Genomic DNA, 19,209 nt, shown 5'->3' on the forward strand with positions numbered 1-19,209 from the left:
CCTTCAAAATGGTTTGATGCTTAAGCTTGCATAATTGAGCCACCTGTCTCTGTGAATAAACCAGCTCAGCTCTGATATGGAATCTCCTTAGACTATTTCAGAGATGTTATGTTTGTTTCTTTTTTGGGGGGGGCCAGGGAACACATAGCCTAAGGGTATGTTTTTGGGATTAAGTTAATGTCCTATGTCAGTTAAGGGATGAGGTTGGCACAAGAACGCTAATAGTTCTATTGGCACCACGAGGCACTACTGAATTGTGTGTTCTATTCAATTAGCATTTTCTTTATTCGTCATCAGAAATTGTTGTGAGGTCAAGGATAATACTGGTGTTTGACGTCTTTAAACAAGACAGTCAGAGCTTTGAAAGTGTGTAAAGTCTCTCCATCTCTGTCAGTGCAGGGCAAGCCACTGATGAAACTCCCCATATTAGCAAGTGCAGCATCTGTGAATTCTGACAAATCACAGCCTACCACACGATGGTGTCAGTGCTGGAAACAGAGGTCAATGGAAGTTAAACGGTGTAAATTATGATCAAATATGACTTGAGCAAGGTTTTTTTGTTTACTTGTTTACACAGTGGTTTTTATATACCTGAATGGCTGGCTAATCTTACTTCCTATAGGCCTACTGTTTGAGTGCTTATACAATGTCTGTTGTTGTCTCCTAGGCAACAGACAGAGGGATGATGTGCTGTTATGGTAAACTGGTGCCACCTCCTTTCCCTCTCAGATCTATATTTCTGAGGCAAATCTTTGCTAACTTTTATTGCTTGTTATTAATAATGTTAATATACAATCCAATGATTAAAGCATTTAACAAGTAATCTGTGTGCTTGGAATTTGTGCTGTGTGCTTGGCATCAGCAGCTCACTTACAATTGTTTTTCTATTTATGTATTGTCCTACTGTCATTGTTGGCTCTGAAGAAGAAAAAGCAATAGGCTTATAAGGCTATCTTTTGGTGGTAATGTCACAATTTCTCATGAAATATAATTTTACCTCGGGATTTGTAGGCTTGACTCATTTTCATTGGATATGGCTCTGGGTGGCTCTTTAGGCCCTGGACTAAAAAACACTAGTCTGTAAACTACTGGAATGATACATTCTAGATTTAAACACAACGCAATGCATAGTCATTAATAATTGTTGCCTAGTGCGAGCCACTGCCAATAGTTATCCGCCAGGTGGCATAGACCTCTCCTGCACGGTAGACTGGGGAGACGAACAGATTGAGCAAAGCAGTTGATCCAATTTGTAAATCAGGAAGAGATCGCTGATTATCCATGCATATAATGAAAGATGTGGGCTTGTGTTTCTCCCCACTTCAAGTCCTAGCGTGTACGCTTCTTTTTAAATAGTGATAGGTTTCTTTTTCCCTTTATTGAACGAGATAATGTTTTCTGTCAGGAGCGCGCCTCAGTAAAAAATGGCAAGGAGCTTGCTGTGATTGTCGAGAGTGAGTGCGCGTCAAAGCTTGACTGCGCCGTATGCGCGCGCTCGCTGCTCAAAATAATGCGTGTCTTGCTCGGTTGCTTTCTCTCCACGCTTTAGATGAGAAAGGGGTAGGGAGAATGGGAAGAGGCTGTTGAGGGAAATAGATTAGCTTCAAAACCACAGAAAGCACCCACTGGCGGAAGGTTTTGGATTGGCAAAGGGGCAGAGCAGAGACTACAATAAATTCAACCCGAGTCAGTCACGTTCCAACTGGCAGCGTTATAATAATACCAAGGTCAATATACCGAACGAGCGTACAAACCCACGTCATTTAACGTCTTCGGCTGGGTACTGAATTCGGAGACGGTGAAATCACCACCAGCTGAAGATGGAGGGGGTGATGCAGGGGATGCAAGCATACGGAGCGGGGAAGGCTGGAGGAGCCTTCGACCCTTTGACGTTCTTTCAACAGCCTCAAACTATCCTTCGGCTTGTTTGCTGGGTGAGTGAGTGGTCATGTTTTGTGTTGTTTATTTGAGCATGTCGTTGTTTTAATAATTAAAGAGTGGGGGACACGGGCGGTCTGTGTATGTACAGCAAAATATCTACAAACAGTCGAGAAAATAGTAGGATTTAAAAGCAAACCGATCGATTCCTAGGCAATCTGTTAACCCCATAGGCTAGGCTATATACCCTGCTTACGCACAAATTTGAGTAGAAGGACGTTAATGCGACGCACACAATACATATTGTTTTCAGACTATCATAATATTTGACTACTGACTATCGCTACCTTGTCTTGAAAGCCATTTGTGTTCAATTAAAATGTTATGGCTACCACTGAATTAAAGACCGCTGTTTTATAGACTACTAACTCTCAGTTAAAGTGGCAATCAGTAGTTGAAACAATAAAAGGAACCCCAGCCACTGTTTCGCTACAAAGCTAAGGAATGGGGCTGGAGTAATGTAACCACTCAAATTCATAGACAGAGCTATGGATGCAAGGACTGACCATCCGTGATATCAGAATTATAGTTTTAACAATTTTGAGGCTGTATAGTGTTTACATTGATTTTGTTTACAAACATTGGAGTAAGAAAAACTTATATTTTGGGTTCTGATGGGGTAAGACAGTGGAACTAAGCTCATGAGGCATTTATAACATATTCTTCTTATCCAGAGCGACTTACAGTTAGTGCATACATTATTTTATTTTTTAATACCCCCTGTGGGAAACGAACCCACAACCCTGGCGTTGCAAAAGCCATGCTCTATCAACTGAGCTACATCCCTGCCGGCCATTCCCTCCCCTACCCTGGACGACGCTGGGCCAATTGTGCGCCGCCCCATGGGCATATTCATAATTTGTTTGTCCAAACATGGATGTAGCAACTGCAGATTGCCTCTTTAACATAGGCTGCGTTTACACAGGCCAACCTGGAATCAGGTAGACGTAACATAGTAAACTAAAATCCGTGACACTGAATTTAGTGTTTTATGTTACATTACGTTTGGTATGGTATGTATTAATTTGTGGATGTCCATCTATTTTGTATGATATGTTACAAATTACAATTTGTATGATATGTTACGAATTACAATTTGTATGATTTGTTACGAATTACAATTTGTTGTGGCTAACATTAGCTAGATAGATAGGTGGCTAACGTTAAGATTAGGGTTAAGATTAGGAGTTAGGTTAGGGGAAGGGTTAGCTAACATGCTAAGTAGTAGGTAAAACAAATGTAAAATATAATGTAGGTCGGATAATTTATATTAACGTCTAAAGGCTTGATTCTTTCATACTATAGGCACTGTTAGTTCAGATAGAAGAGAAAGCCAAAATACCATTACTTAGGCAAAATATTAGAATTGGTCTGTCTGTGGAAATGCAGACAGGCTATTTTTGGAACCATCTCAGAACTCAATAGTCAAGCATGGAAGGATTTTCAGTCCACCACAAATCAATGTGATAACCAGAGCTTAAAGGGATATTTCGGGATTTTGGCAATGAGCATGCTAGTAGATACCCATAGACTTCCAGTCATTGCGCTAACGCTAGTTAGCATTGGCTCGCAAAACTACCTCTAACTTCCTTCATACTGGACACCGAGACATAAAAATGGTATACACAAGTTCATCTGACCAGATAAAGGGCCTCATTGCCAAAATCCCGAAGTATCCCTTTAACGCTATTGTTGTTATGGAACTCTTTGTGCACAATTAGTGACAAGGCCTTTGTAGGCTAGTATTTACACAGACAATGATCAGCAAGCTTAGGATTTAAAGAGTTAGGAAGGACAAGGCTTTGTAGGCCGTGATTACAACCTCAGATACAGTGGTGGCACGTGCGAGGCGCCTCGTCAGTGCCTGTGGACTATAAGGTTCAATAACTGGAGCCAAAGATTCCTGTCTGCTGTAGGATACGCATGCACTGGTTTTCAGGCCCTTATTGTTGCAAACAGATGTAATTGGACATGAAGGCTATTATTTTGTATCTGAAATAACCAGAGCGACAAAAACAATTAATTTTCTCTTGTTCTGGTGTGTCATTTAGATCTGAGAAATGACCTGCATTATGCATAATGAATGATGTTCCCAAATAGGCCTAATCAATACCTTAATAATCAATAGCCAAGCCTAAGACACAGCATCTCTCGAGTGTATGTATCTGTGAGAAAATACCATAAAGATCAATGTATCAAAATAAATGCTTGTAGTTAAAATGTATTTAATTAAAATACATGTATTTGGTATTTTTAAATACAGAAATACATTTGCAAGTAGCCGGCCTGAAAAGCAACAACTTTCTCAGTAATGGTTACAGAAACATTTTACTTGCTAAGACTGTGATATGTTGTTGTTTATCTAGATTAGTTGAATGCACTGACTGTAAGTCACTCTGGATAAGTGTCTGCTAAATGACCAAAATGGATTTGTGAAAATACAGCTGCCTTGAGATCATTGACAAGATCCTCCCGTGTAGTTCTGGGCTGAACTCCTGCTCCCTCTTCTCTATCAGCCCCCGTAAGGTGGTGGTCTCCTCTCTCAGAGTGCTAGCTGCAGGTCTTTCAGGGCCTCCTGCTGCGTTGCCCACCACCCCGTGTGCCCCCCAAAAATGTATTCTTGGGGCTGCCTCTCGGGCTTCCTTAGCGGTCGGCACCGTCGGCGTCGCCGTTAATCCTCTCCTGCCTGGGCTTCTTCCTTCGCCCAGGGTCCTTTACCGGCTAATATCTCCTCCCATGTCCAAAATGTATTCCCCACCTGTGTCCAGGGTGTCTGCTCCTCCTGGCCACGCTGCTTGGTCCGTTGGTGGTGGGATCTTCTGTCACGTTCGTTGTATGAAGGATCGGACCAAGGTGCAGCGTGGTATACGTACATAGTCGTTTATTCTAATACACACCGACAAAATAACAAAATCCAACAGAATGTGAAGTTCAAGAGGCTACACATACAACAAGCCCAACAGTAATAGAAACAAGATCCCACAACATAGGTAGGTAAAATGGCTGCCTAAGTATGATCCCCAATCAGAGACAACGATCGACAGCTGCCTCTGATTAGGAACCACACCCGGCCAACATAGATATACACATTCTAGATATACACATAGATATTCACACCCTGACCAAACCAACTAGAGATCTCTATGTCAGGGCGTGACAGTCCTTCACGGCGTAGTGTGTTACCAATTGTTTTCTTGGTGACTATGGTCCCAGCTGCCTTGAGATCATTGACAAGATCCTCCCGTGTAGTTCTGGGCTGATTCCTCACCGTTCTCATGATCATTGCAACTCCACGAGGTGAGATCTTGCATGGAGCCCCAGGCCGAGGGAGATTTACAGTTATTTTGTGTTTCTTCCATTTGCGAATAATCGCACCAACTGTTGTCACCTTCTCACCAAGCTGCTTGGCGATGGTCTTGTAGCCCATTCCAGCCTTGTGTATGTCTACAATCTTGTCCCTGACATCCTTGGAGAGCTCTTTGGTCTTGGCCATGGTGGAGAGTTTGGAATCTGATTGATTGATTGATTGCTTCTGTGGACAGGTGTCTTTTATACAGGTAACAAGCTGAGATTAGGAGTCCTCCCTTTAAGAGTGTGCTCCTAATCTCAGCTCGTTACCTGTATAAAAGTCACCTGGGAGCCAGAAATCTTTCTGATTGAGAGGGGGTCAAATACTTATTTCTCTCATTAAAATGCAAATCAATTTATAACATTTTTTACATGCGTTTTTCTGGATCTTTTGTTGTTGTTATTCTGTCTCTCATTGTTCAAATAAACCTACCATTAAAATTATAGACTGATCATTTCTTTGTCAGTGGGCAAACGTACAAAATCAGCAGGGGATCAAATACTTTTTTCCCTCACTGTAGTTAATTTATCAGACGCTTTTATCACACCATAGTGCCATCATACTTCTCATACCAATGCAGGGTGAAAGGGGGCCACAAAATGGTGAACCGCTATAAAAAAATGGTATAAAAAAGTATTTTGTATTTTGAAAATACAAATTACAACTCTCGAAAGTATCTTGTTACAAAATACATTGGAGTGTATTGTACCCAGTATAATACAAATTACTAAATACTCAGAAGTAATTGAAATACAATACTGCCCATCTCTGTGTGTGAGTGTGTGTCTATCTGTCTGTCAAGCATAGTGATTAGAGAAAAGGTTTACAACACTATATAGGACTGCAACATATTTGATGTTCAGCAGATTGGGGAGGGAACTCCAATGATCATGGTGAGGTTTTATTCCTCATTCAGCTAAGATCCAGAAATGTGTGATCAGACAACCTGCTTTCATGAATACTAAAGCTAAACAAAACAAAGATGGACACCAACACATTTGTCTTGGTGGAGAGAAATCTGCCATTGTGTATCGAGAAAGGGAACGTAACCTCAGCCTTTCTCTCAATATTTTTGCCCAGCTCCATATTATTTTGTATGTGCGTAAAGTCCCCTCCCATTTTTTAAGTCTGCCATTGTTGCTGTGGTGGTGGTGGTGATGAGAGAGCTCAGTATTAACCTGCTGGACCACAGCTCTCTCTCCAGGATGAGAGGGAGGCAGACCCCCCCCCCCCCCCCCCCAACCGAGATCCTGATTGGCTGATTGAGGTCTGCTGAGCCCACTCATGAGGGAGGGAGGTATGGGGACAAATGAGAGGAGGCTTGCTCACAACACAAGTATGTTATTCACCAGAGGAAGTTTATAGGGACAGTCTTCAAAATGGCTGGGTCTTTGTATCATGGAAACCTTGTAACTAGGGGTGTTATAGGATGTACTAAACTGTCACGTCACATGACCTATCATCCCCCTTTTAGTTCAGCTTTCTTTTCCTTGTCCGATCATCTGCTGCCTTTTCAGTGTGAAGCCTTTGTCTGAGCAAATAGAATAGTCATGTGCTTGCGAGTCATGAGGGAATGAGTTGTCTGTTTTTTCTTCATTCTCTGAATAACATGGTTATATTTCTCTAATACTCCTGTTAATGATGCCACTGGGATCTGTCAAGTGATATTGGGTGATGATACATGATGGTGTCCCATTGGGAAACGCCTCAGTCACCAGATCAATACAAGCTTTATTGAGCTAATACAGTAGATGAAGGAGACTTGGAAATAGATAAGTATTTTCTTTCTGAGGCTCTCCGGTCCTGGAAGGCTACATTGTCTGCTACTTTGTCAATGGTGTTACCTTGTAATTAACAACTGATTTTAGGTTTGGTAACTCAAGGGAGTGTAGTCTCTATTTAGTCAATGTGTTTAATTTACCAATTAGGCACAGAGGCAAAATAAAAACAAAATGGACACTTATACCGTATTCACACTACTGAGCAGAGCCGAGCCAAACTCTACTGCACTGGCCTGATGACGCATCCACCATAGTTGCTGGAACTGAATTAGACAAGACTGTGTGTGTGGCATGTTCATTCAGATGTCTGAGTCACTATAACCTGAGTACTATTAGTGCATTTCCACGGTCAGGCTTTGCACCCGTGTTTGGCAGTAATGCTGGGGCATTGGGACAGATTTGAAATGTTCTCCATCTGAAGAGGAATGTTTGTTTTAGTATGTAAGATTAAAAGGTGACAGGGTTTGGATGTTGAGCTTTTTGACCTCCTCTGCAGAATGTTGCTAGTCCTGGTCCTTTGACAATGTTCAGTAGGGAGAACATCTTTTGAAATGTGGAGTTACCACCTGGAACTTGTTCTGTTTTTTGTTGCAAAACGTTTTGCTATGGTGTGTCCTGCTGAAAGACGCAGACTGTTATCTCTTATGCCGCACAGCAAGTGGTACCAGAGCTAATCAAATGGCTACCCGGACTACGGCATTGACCCTTATTTTATTTTTTCTTCTGCACTAACTCTCTTACACTATACACACACAACACAGGCACACATGAATAATGACGCCACACACACACTTTCACACTCATCACATACGCTGCTGCTACTGTCTATTTTCCATCCTGTTGCCTAGTCACTTTAGCCCTACCTATATGTACAGTACATAGCTACCGCAATTACCTCGTACCCCTGCACATCGACTCGGTACTGGTACTCCTATATACAGCTGTGGAAAAAATTAAGAGACCACTGCAATTTTTTCTTAAATCAGCATCTCTACATTTATGACAGCCATTCCAATCCAGTGTCTGTTGGATTCCAACAGAAGCACACCTCATTCTACTGAATTAGGTACTTATTAGGTGATCACCTGAACCAAATCTTATTTAACGAGGAAAAGTATAAAAACCACTGCTGTGGTCATCACTATCCTCTTGCAATAGGACCAGCTGGATGGCAAAAACAGTGCTAATAGTACCTCAAAAGTAATATGAATCAAAAAATAACTATTGACCATGCCAAAAGAGTTGAAAAGGAAAGTTTTGAGTGAGGAAAAGAAGGGTTCAATTCTGGCTTTACTGGCAGAGGGATACTGTGAGCGTCAGGTTGCTTCCATCCTTCAAACTTCAAAGACGTCGGTTCATAAGAACAAGGTCAAACGGCAGACATTGGGGACAACAAAGCTACAGACCGGCAGAGGGCGAAAACGACTCTACTGACCGGGATGACCGCCAACTCATTCGAACGTAGGATGACATCAAGTGACCTACAAAAAGAATGGCAAACGGCAGCTGGGGTGAAGTGCACGGCGAGGACGGTTCGAAACAGGCTCCTAGGGGCAGAGCTGAAGTCGTGCAAAGCTAGAAAATATTGTCTAATGGTTAGATGGAGACCTGGAGAGGCCTACAAGCCACAGTGTCTCGTACCCACTGTGAAATTTGGTGGAGGATCGGTGATGATCCGGGGGTGCTTCAGCAAGGCTGGAAAATGCGCCATGACACACAGCCAGGTCAATCAAGGTGTGGATGGAGGACTACCAGATCAAGACCCTGTCATGGCCAGCCCAATCTCCAGACCTGAACCCCATTGAAAACTTCTGGAATGTGATCAAGAGGAAGATGGATGGTCACAAGCCATCAAACAAAGCCGAGCTGCTTGAATTCTTGTGCCAGGAGTGGCATAAAGTCACCCAACATCAATGTGAAAGACTGGTGGAGAGCATGCCAAGACGCATGAAAGCTGTTATTGAAAATCAGGGTTATTCCACCAAATATTGATTTCTGAACTCTTCCTTAGTTAAAACATTAGTATTGTGTTGTTTAAAAATGAACATTAACTTATTTTCTTTGCATTATTCAAGGTCTGACAACACTGCATCTTTTTTGTTATTCACTCCTTGGTAAAATAGCCTTTACATTTTACATTTTTAGTCATTTAGCAGACGCTCTTATCCAGAGAGAATTACAGTTAGAGTGCATACATTATAATTTTTCATACCCCCCGTGGGAATCGAACCCACAACCCTGGCGTTGCAAACGCCATGCTCTACCAACTGAGCTACATCCCTGCCGGCCATTCCCTCTCCTACCCTGGACAACGCTGGGCCAATTGTGCGCCGCCCCATGGGTCTCCCGGTCGCGGCCGGCTACAACAGAGCCTGGATTCGAACCAGGATCTCTAGTGGCACAGCTAGCACTGCGATGCAGTGCCTTAGACCACTGCGCCACTCGGGAGGCCAACCAGGGTGGGCCAGCTTCAGCACAGCTAATGATGGTTAAATGGGAAAGATGCACATTGAAAGAAGGCTAAAGGCCATTACACTAGCTTTCTTCCTCTTCCTCTCTCTCTCTCTGCTCTCTCTCTCTACTCTCTTACATATCGTGTTTTTATCTACTAATATGATATGCTTGCCAGCCACTATCCATCAGATTCCCACGCTTCACTTGACAGATGGGCATGTGTAACCATCACACACACTCACACTGTATAGGGCATTGATTCACAGCAAATGGAAAAACTCTGCAGATTTGCAGTCTATTCCTGGAGGTGTGTTGGGTCATTGTCCTGTTGAAAAACAAATGATAGTCCCTCTAAGCCCAAACCAGATGGGATGGTGTATCGCTGTAGAATGTTGTGGTAGCCATGCTGGTTAAGTGTGCCTTGAATTCTAAATAAATCACTGACAGTGTCACCAGCAAAGCATCCCACACCATCACACATCCTCCTCCATGCTTCAAGGTGGGAACCACACATGCGGAGATCATCCGTTCATCTACTCTGCGTCTCACAAAGACACGGCGGTTGGAACCAAAAATCTCAAATTTAGACTTATCAGACCCAAGGACATTTCCACAGGTCTAATGTCCATTGCTCATGTTTCTTGGCCCAAGCAAGTCTCTTCTTATTGGTGTCATTTAATAGTGGTTTCTTTGCAGCAATTCGACCATGAAGGCCTGATTCACGCAGTCTCCTCTGAACAGTTGATGTTGAGATGTGTCTTACTTGATTTGGGCAGCAATCTGAGGGGCAGTTAACTCTAATGTACTTATCCTCTGCAGCAGAGGTATCTCTGGGACTTCCTTTCCTGTGGCGGTCCTCATGAGAGCCAGTTTCATCATAGCGCTTGATGGTTTTTGCAACTGCACTTGAAGAAACTTTCAAAGTTCTTGAAATCTTCCGTACACACACACAGGTCTGAATGTCGGAGGAAACACAGCAATTAATGTATTCTTTCTTCTCACCGCGGTTATCCAATTGAAGTTCTTGAAATTTTCCGGATTGACTGACCTTCATGTCTTAAAGTAATGATGGACTGTTGTTTCTCTTTGCTTATTTGAGCTGTTCTTGCCATAATATGGACTTGGTCTTTAACCAAATAGGTCTATCTTCTGTATACCACCCCTACCTTGTCACAACACAACTGATTGGCTCAAACGCATTAAGAAGGAAATAAATTCCACAAATTAACTTTTAACAAGGCACACCTGTTAATTGAAATGCATTCTAGGTGACTACCTCATGAAGCTGGTTGATAAAATGCCAAGAGTGTGCAAAGCTGTCATCAAGGCAAAGGGTGGCTACTTTGAAGAATCTCAAATATAACATCTATTTTTATTTGTTTATCACCTATTTGGTTACTACATGATTCCATATGTGTTTTTTCATAGTTTTGATGTCTTCACTATTATTCTACAATGTAGAAAATAGTACAAATAAAGAAAAACCCTTGAATGAGTAGGTGTGTCCAAACCTTTGACTGGTACTGTATGTGAGCAGTAGGATGGATAAAGACATCCAGCCTTGTGACTCAAAGAATCTCAGTCTTTCTCTCCCTCCCTCTCTTTCTTTCTCCCTCTCTCCCTCCCTCTCTTTCTTTCTCCCTCTCTCTCTCCCCGCTTTCTCTCTCTCTGAACACAAGGTCACAGAGATTAAAATTGAATGATTGTGGGGGAAAGGAGAAATGTGTCGCTCGGCCAGCAAGCAGTCTGTGTGTGTGTGTCCGCATTTGTTTGTCAAGGACTCCTTTGTGTACATCTCAATCAACATCTGTATCAGTGGTACTCCATCATGGAGGAGAATACTCAGACTGAGGGAGACTAGCACAAGCAGATTCATTGAGAGGAGAGCGAGAGAGGGCATCCAGTGCAGTCTGCTTATGGTATTGCTATGACAGCAAGAGCAAATGGCCTCTGTAGGCCTCTGTTGTCACTTGCAGCAAAGCCAAGGGTCTCTAGCTGTAATGGTGTGCATAGTCTGATTGATTTATTGACTGGTAGGCCTGCCTGAAAGACATCCTGCACACTAATAGGCACACACTGGGACTTAGACAGTAATCCAACATTATGTATGGGATGTATTGAATTGTTAGGTTGTGGTAGTGGTGCAGCAGTGAAACTGTGCCAGACAGCCAGTGATGCTCATCTTGAGAAAGTCATGCGTAAGCAAACTTTTTTTTTTTTTTTTTAATCACATGATGCACACACACACACACACACACACATAACCACTAAATACCATCAGGCTTAATATGGAGCATGAAAGGCCTACTGCTTATGATTAAAAGATCAGGACACACGTGGTGCCAGCCACAATGCCTGCTTTCATATGTCTATGAGCTGCTGGGGCCTTGTGATCCAGAGAGCTGTGCTGCTAGCCTGGTAGATCTGAGTAGGTGAATGGACCAGGAGGGAGACCACACCAGCAGACAAAACTAGAGAGTAGGGAATTCACAGATTTACAACCAGATCCTGACCAAAGATAATGTCCACAAACAAAACTGCTATCCGTTTTGCATTATCAAATCAAAGTTTCTCATATGCACAGAATACAGTGTAAATGGTGCAATGAAATGCTTAAATTATGAACTATAAAGCATGGTTAAGAGGAGTTTGGGATGAAAAATGAGGGCAAGGGAAGACGATCACTATTGGGATCAAATAATGGGGTGGCAACAAGCAGGAAATTATGGAGCTGATAGCAGCTAAGGGGCAGTAATCTCAAGGGGCAGTACTCTATTTTTATTTCAGAACATGGAAGAAAGGATGCAAGGATGCAATCTTCATATAAATACTGGACGGTTGAAACTAGACATTGTGAAGAGATGTTAGCATGTGTGCAGTTAAAGCAAAATACCTTCGACACATTGTGTATATAGATTGTTCGTTTATACAATATAAATTGTGTGTGTGTGTGTCGAAGGTAGCATATTCACATTGAATGTGAATATTAGTTTAGTCAAAGAGCAGTGAGCGTACAGCACTCAGTAGGTTATGAGCGTGAGGTGTTGGGGGAGTTCCTGCCAACCAGGGTGGGCCAGCTTCAGCACAGCTAATGATGGTTAAATGGGAAAGATGCACATTGAAAGAAGGCTAAAGGCCATTACACTCTAGCTTTCTTCTTCTTCCTCTCTCTCTCTCTGCTCTCTCTCTCTACTCTCTTACATATCGTGTTTTTATCTACTAATCTGATATGCTTGCCAGCCACTATCCATCAGATTCCCACGCTTCACTTGACAGATGGGCATGTGTAACCATCACACACACTCACACTGTATAGGGCATTGATTCACAGCAAGTGGAAAAACTCTGCAGATTTGCAGTCTATTCTGTAAAGGCACTACAGTATGCATTTTCTTCTCAAACAAACGCACTTACATACTCACTCGCGTCTCACCAACACATACAGTATTACATCAGAGGTGCTCTGTCATACCACCACCCCACCCCACTCCTTTGTGAATGCGCTCTCTCTCTTTCTCTCACATACACACACACACACATGCGCACACACAGTGCTGTCAGATGAAGAGGCCAGCTGTTAAAACCGCAGGGCTTTGCCAGGACGGCCCCAGGCCTAGTGCTGGATGAGGTTGCCTGTGGTAGGTAACACAATACACACACACACACCACAAGTGGAGGCAGGGCCGTGCACAGATCTTTCAGGGGGAAGGTGCTCAAACTGACATTGGGAAAAGAGGGAGGGCTATCAGCAGATCATTGATGTTGATGATTGATATAAATCTGCTAGTTAGCTAGCTGGATTTTTTTTTTTTTACTGATTGTGATTTGTATATCTTAAATGCTCTTAAAGATAAGTTCATAATATAATATTCACAATCTTCTAACTCAAGATATATGGCTGGCTGGCTAGTGGTTTGTGTGGATATATTAATATATGGTGGTTAGCTAGACTAGACTGTGGTCCTCTGTAGCTCAGCTGGTAGAGCACGGCGCTTGTAACGCCAAGGTAGTGGGTTCGATCCCCGGGACCACCCATACACAAAAAAAATGTATGCACGCATGACTGTAAGTCGCTTTGGATAAAAGCGTCTGCTAAATGGCATATTATTATTATTATTATTATAGACTACCTGTGTTGCTGCTGCCAACTGAAGAAGGGATGGAGTTGGGTCGGACCGAGGGTCGTTGATGCAGCTGCTACTCTCTGCCTTTCTCTGCTGCGTGTATCAGTCAACCAGACCCAATATTAATAATGATGTAAATCAAGCGTTATCAAATGTGAATCAAATGTTATGCTGCTGAGGCAGCACTGTTGATATTTAAACTAGTTGGCTTGCTACATACACTCGACCGGTGACCTCATCTCAAGCCATGCATATTTGGATACTGGGCATGTGCAGACCAACAGGCATAATCAACGGACGCGGTGGGAGGTGGCGAACTTGACGACGTCACAACAACTTGCGGGCAAAGGATTCAGAACAACAACTACAGTGGGAGGTCAAAGGGGCAGGTGCTGGGCACAGGTTGACTCCTATTTGTGCACATGCCTGAGCTCAATAGATGCAATAGTATACAGAAGCCCCCTAATATCATCCCATCTCGTCATCAACAAAACAAACATCAACCCTGGCCTGAATGTTGTTTCTAATGTATGTGAATTAAATGAGTAGAAGTTTTTAATGCTGCTATAATTCCTGGTGGTTTTATGATGTAGTTACTGGCATTGGGCAAGAGGTCAACAAGGGGCCAGTTTTTACTTCGCTTACTGTTTCACATGATCTGTCATTAGGATGTTGCATCATCTACACTCATGTCAAATCAGGTCCTGTCACACAAATATCTGATTGTAGACAACAGGGTAAAAATGTAACTGGTTCTGGATTCACCTTACCACAAACCGTCACTTAGCGTCATTGAGGAGAGGGGTGCGACCTCAATGATCATGTTGTCTCTTCTCTGTATGACGCCAGACATTACTATGACAGATCTACATAGGATGCAAAAAATGATCAGCTTGTGCTACTGATGTACCATCCACTTTGATTTTACTCCTGTATGCTCTAGATCAGCGGTTCCCAACCAGAGGTACTAGGACCCCTGGGGGTACATGGCCTATCCACAGGGGGTACTAGGACCCCTGGGGGCACATGGCCTATCCACAGGGGGTACTAGGACCCCTGGGGGTACATGGCCTATCCACAGGGGGTACTAGGACCCCTGGGGGCACATGGCCTATCCACAGGGGGTACTAGGACCCCTGGGGGCACATGGCCTATCCACAGGGGGTACTAGGACCCCTGGGGGCACATGGCCTATCCACAGGGGGTACTAGGTCCCCTGGGGGCACATGGCCTATCCACAGGGGGTACTAGGACCCCTGGGGGTACATGGCCTATCCACAGGGGGTACTAGGACCCCTGGGGGTACATGGCCTATCCACAGGGGGTACTAGGACCCCTGGGGGCACATGGCCTATCCACAGGGGGTACTAGGACCCCTGGGGGTACATGGCCTATCCACAGGGGGTACTAGGACCCCTGGGGGTACATGGCCTATCCACAGGGGGTACTAGGACCCCTGGGGGTACATGGCCTATCCACAGGGGGTACTAGGACCCCTGGGGGTACATGGCCTATCCACAGGGGGTACTTGAAAAGACTCATGAGTCCATAGGGTTACATGAGGGGGTACCTCAGGTGGTGGTACGGTATCTAAAAAATACCTAGATCAGGGGGTTGCCAACTCTCCTGCTGGAGCTAATGGTTTTGCAGGCTTTTGCTCCTTTGCATTTCTCATTTTCTCCCCACTCTACTCTCTCCTCAATCCACCTCTTTCTCACATCCTTTCGATCTCCCCTTCCTCTCTTCTTCCCCCAGCTCTTCTCCATCGTGATCTTTGGCTGTATCGCCAACGAGGGCTACGTGAACCGGCCTGATGAGATTGAGGAGTTCTGCATCTTCAACAGGAACCAGAATGCCTGTAACTATGCAGTGGGGATGGGCACCCTGGCTTTCCTCAGCTGTGCTGCCTTCCTGGCCCTGGATGTCTACTTCCCCCAGATCAGCAGCGTCAAGGACCGCAAGAAGGCTGTGCTTGCTGACATCGGAGTGTCTGGTAAGCTCTGGGTTGTACTTTCCACTAGGCACCGATCTAGGAACAGCTTCTCCTCCCCAATCCTAACCTTAACCATTACTGGGGGAAATGCAAAACTGACCACAGATCAACTTCACCCCACACAGGAAGGATGTTGTTTTGGATTGTTTGCGCTATCTTTGACTGGGGGATGGGGGAGGTGATTGTGTGTTCGTTACCAGCAAAGACAGGGGTTGTTTTAGTTGAAGTTGGTCATGATAAGAGTTTGGAGTGTGTTTAGAGGCACACGGTTTATCTGGGTGGGTGTGGCCTTTGTCTTGAGCCTTTCTAAACTCTTAGGAAATACTGATCAATACATGGATATTGATAAAGGTCTTGTTTCCTCAATAGCCATTAGGCGTGCTTGGCCCTGTCTGTATACTAATGTGGAATGCCTCCTTCCCTTGATGTAATCACTCTGACATGACTGGATTGGCGTGGAAGCAAGCTCTTCACTGCATTGCTCTCACCAATTATATTATATCAGATTGGTGATTACTTCAAGGAAAGGATTAAAGAAGGATGCATATAAATAGTATTGGAACAGAGCCCTGGATTTTTAATCACAGCTCTAGGACATTGGCAGACTTGAGTACTGTAGGAGCCATTTTGTATGTGCACAGGTGCCCCCCTCTGGTTAGCTGTGGTGTGGCCGATAAACCCTAACATACATTTACATCATTTAGCAGACGCTCTTATCCACAGCGACATACTCATTATGACCTTTGAGGCTCGGCTTTGATTACTGTGAGGCTATTGAGGCTTGTAAAAATGGTTGCAAAATATGTTGTGTATCAGTAGTTGATATGTTTTTTTATATTGTTGCATGACCTTTGTGGTGTTGCTCATAATGCACAAACATACTCATGTCAGCGGCTTGTTTCAGTCTGTTATTGGCATGACATTTGCAATGTGGTATTACTGAGTATGATATTACATTTCAAGAGCAGATGTTTTTCTTTAGTTTTACCACCCCATAGTATTAATGGTTTGCATTTGTAATTCTCTCTCTCTCTCCCCCCCCCTGTAGCATTCTGGTCATTTGTCTGGTTTGTGGGGTTCTGTTTCCTGGCCAACCAGTGGCAGGTTGCCAAGGAGGAGGACAACCCTCTAAGGGAGGGCGCGGACGCAGCCCGAGCCGCCATTACCTTCGCCTTCTTCTCCATCTTCACCTGGGTACGTACAGTACAACAGCCCTCCATTTCATTAACCTTCCTGTCTGGAGTAATGGCCATTTGTACGTCTACAATATAGAAAATATTATTTATATTACGCACATTTTTCCATCGGTGCCCCTTCAATTAAATTGGTTACATAACAACTCTGCCTTCTTCATGAGGCTCTAATTCTGCTCCATCTGAAGCTGGGTCCTAACATTCTACTCCTCTTAACCTACCTCTGTTTAACACACTGCTTTTTCTTCATCTGTAGAAGTGGATGTGCTTGCTGGAGTCTGTTTTTCTGCAAATGTGTAACCTGGATCTAAACTTTCTCTCCTTATTTTATATTCTCTGGGTCTGTTTAGATTCCTATTTTTTCTCTATTTTAATCTTAGTCGATGCTGTGTTTTTGTCTATACAATAATGCCTAATCTCTGTTTTAGCTGGATCTGAACTAAGTTTCTCCCAATTCGCTAATTTCATCTTTGCTTCTGTCTCTGTCTAGAAAAAGCTTAAAAAGTTGTGTTTTGATACATAACTTTATGGAAGGATTGTATCTGGTGAATATTGGGGTCATTCTCACCACCCTTTCTATCCCATAACTGTCCACTGACCCAGTCCCTGACCTGTCTGTCTCTATCTAGGGTGCTCTGACACTGCTGTCCCTGGAGAGGATAAAGAGAGTGTCGTTCGAAGAAGAGTACAACAAACTGTTCATTCCACAGCCCACACCACCACTAGCCTAATGATAGATATCTCCTGACCCTTATACTTAACATTATTTCCCTCACACCAACTTCCCATCCAGGCTGTCTGAATGATGTCCTCCTTAGATGGCCAAACACAGTGAAGGAGAACCTTGTATTTGTTTACTATAATTGCCTAGTGTTTACAGCTAGGATGTGCTTGCTGGAGTCAGATTGCCCTTCCAAAGTGCCTTGACATCAAACCATTGCCAAAAATGAGTGTCTTTGTGGGGTTAAAACAGTGGTACTGTTGACATATCAGGTTCTCATTGCCTGGCATAGTAATCCACCATTTTAGCTATGTTTACCTTTGTTGGTTGTCTCAATTCATTTTTATGTAAAGTATTATTTTGTTTAGAACTTTTTATAAAAATCATTTGATTTCATGGTACCATTCAAATTAGATTGTACATTTTCTGTAGAGCCACTTTGCATGGTTGGGGTCAATTCAGGAAATTATTAGAAAGTGATAAAAATGTACAGAGTTCATATCAATTTGAACCCAAACGTTGTTAGATTGTATCCTAGATATGTAGTAATTGTTAATTGTTCACATTGTATTTCAATGCCAAAACTGCAAATCTGTGAAGGAAAAGCTCCTCTCCCTAATCTAGCCTTATGCTCCTCCATTCACACACACGCCACAGCTTTAGCTAACTACTACAGCTTAATGACATGCATTTAGTGTTACCAGGTCCAGCTGGCTGCAACCACTGTGAATCTATGTCTGTTATTTGTATTATGAGTTAGGATTAAAATAAGATTTGTTGATTATGTTTGGGTATTTCTGCATTGTATATGACACTGGGATGATTTGTGAATGTTTATTATTTATGATACATCGTTATTGTTGTATTAAAAAGAAAAAACAAAGACAGTGCCTGATCAGGTGAAAGGTTACTCACTTCACTCCAAGACCACTGACTGTAATCTTTTTTGACACTCCCCACTTAAAGCCCACTAACGGACTTAATTATCCCGCTCTAATCAAACACATTTTCTCTCTTCCTTCTTCCTCCCTCTCTTTTTCTCTCGATATCCCACCCTTCTACTCATCTAACTACCATTTGTCCTCCTAACCTTACTTCATACCTTTTTAATCAATGGCATGCTCCCTGATATACCCCTTTCCCCCGCTATCATTGGTTGCGTCTCGTGTCATCTCATTCTGCCCATCTGTCATATTCAAATTCCACCCACACAACCCCATGTTTCCACCTTTCCTGTTTATCCCCCCCACCCACATACATATTGTTTTGCTATTGCTCTCATATTGTTGCCCCTCCCCTTTCCAATTGCCTGCCCGCCCCGTGACACCCTCTCTGCTCTGAAGGCGGTGCAGGCCTTCCTGGGCTTTCAGAAGTACAAGCTGGGAGCTGACTCGGCCCTCTTCTCCCAGGAGTATGTTGACCCCACCGCTGACCCCAACACTGTGGCCCCCATGGGCACTGACTACACGGGCTACACTGCCGACATTGACCCCGTGGCCAGCACGGAGCCAGCCTTTGACGGCTCCGCTGGCTACCAGGGCCAGGAGTACTGAGCCAGAGGGCCAAGGGAGGAGGAGAAGGCTCAGGGAGGGGCTTACTCAGCATCAGGGGTGGTGTAAGGGGGCATTTTTGTGGTTTATGGGGACATGGGGTGGC

General features: G+C 43.6%; 1 protein-coding gene across 1 annotated transcript; it reads left to right on the plus strand.

Moving 5' to 3' along the window:
• Window positions 1-1,551: 1,551 nt before the first annotated feature.
• LOC311103759 (synaptogyrin-1-like) lies at window positions 1,552-19,106 on the plus strand (the record flags this gene model as incomplete). Its single annotated transcript, XM_084145407.1, has 4 exons — window positions 1,552-1,934; window positions 15,402-15,639; window positions 16,688-16,833; window positions 18,897-19,106. The coding sequence occupies exons 1-4, from the start codon at window positions 1,821-1,823 to the stop codon at window positions 19,104-19,106; spliced, it is 708 nt and encodes a 235-aa protein (XP_084001533.1). The 5' UTR covers window positions 1,552-1,820.
• Window positions 19,107-19,209: the final 103 nt, after the last annotated feature.

The sequence above is a fragment of the Coregonus lavaretus genome (genome assembly GCF_964263955.1).
Source record: "Coregonus lavaretus genome assembly, chromosome: 28".
NCBI lineage: Eukaryota > Metazoa > Chordata > Actinopteri > Salmoniformes > Salmonidae > Coregonus > Coregonus lavaretus.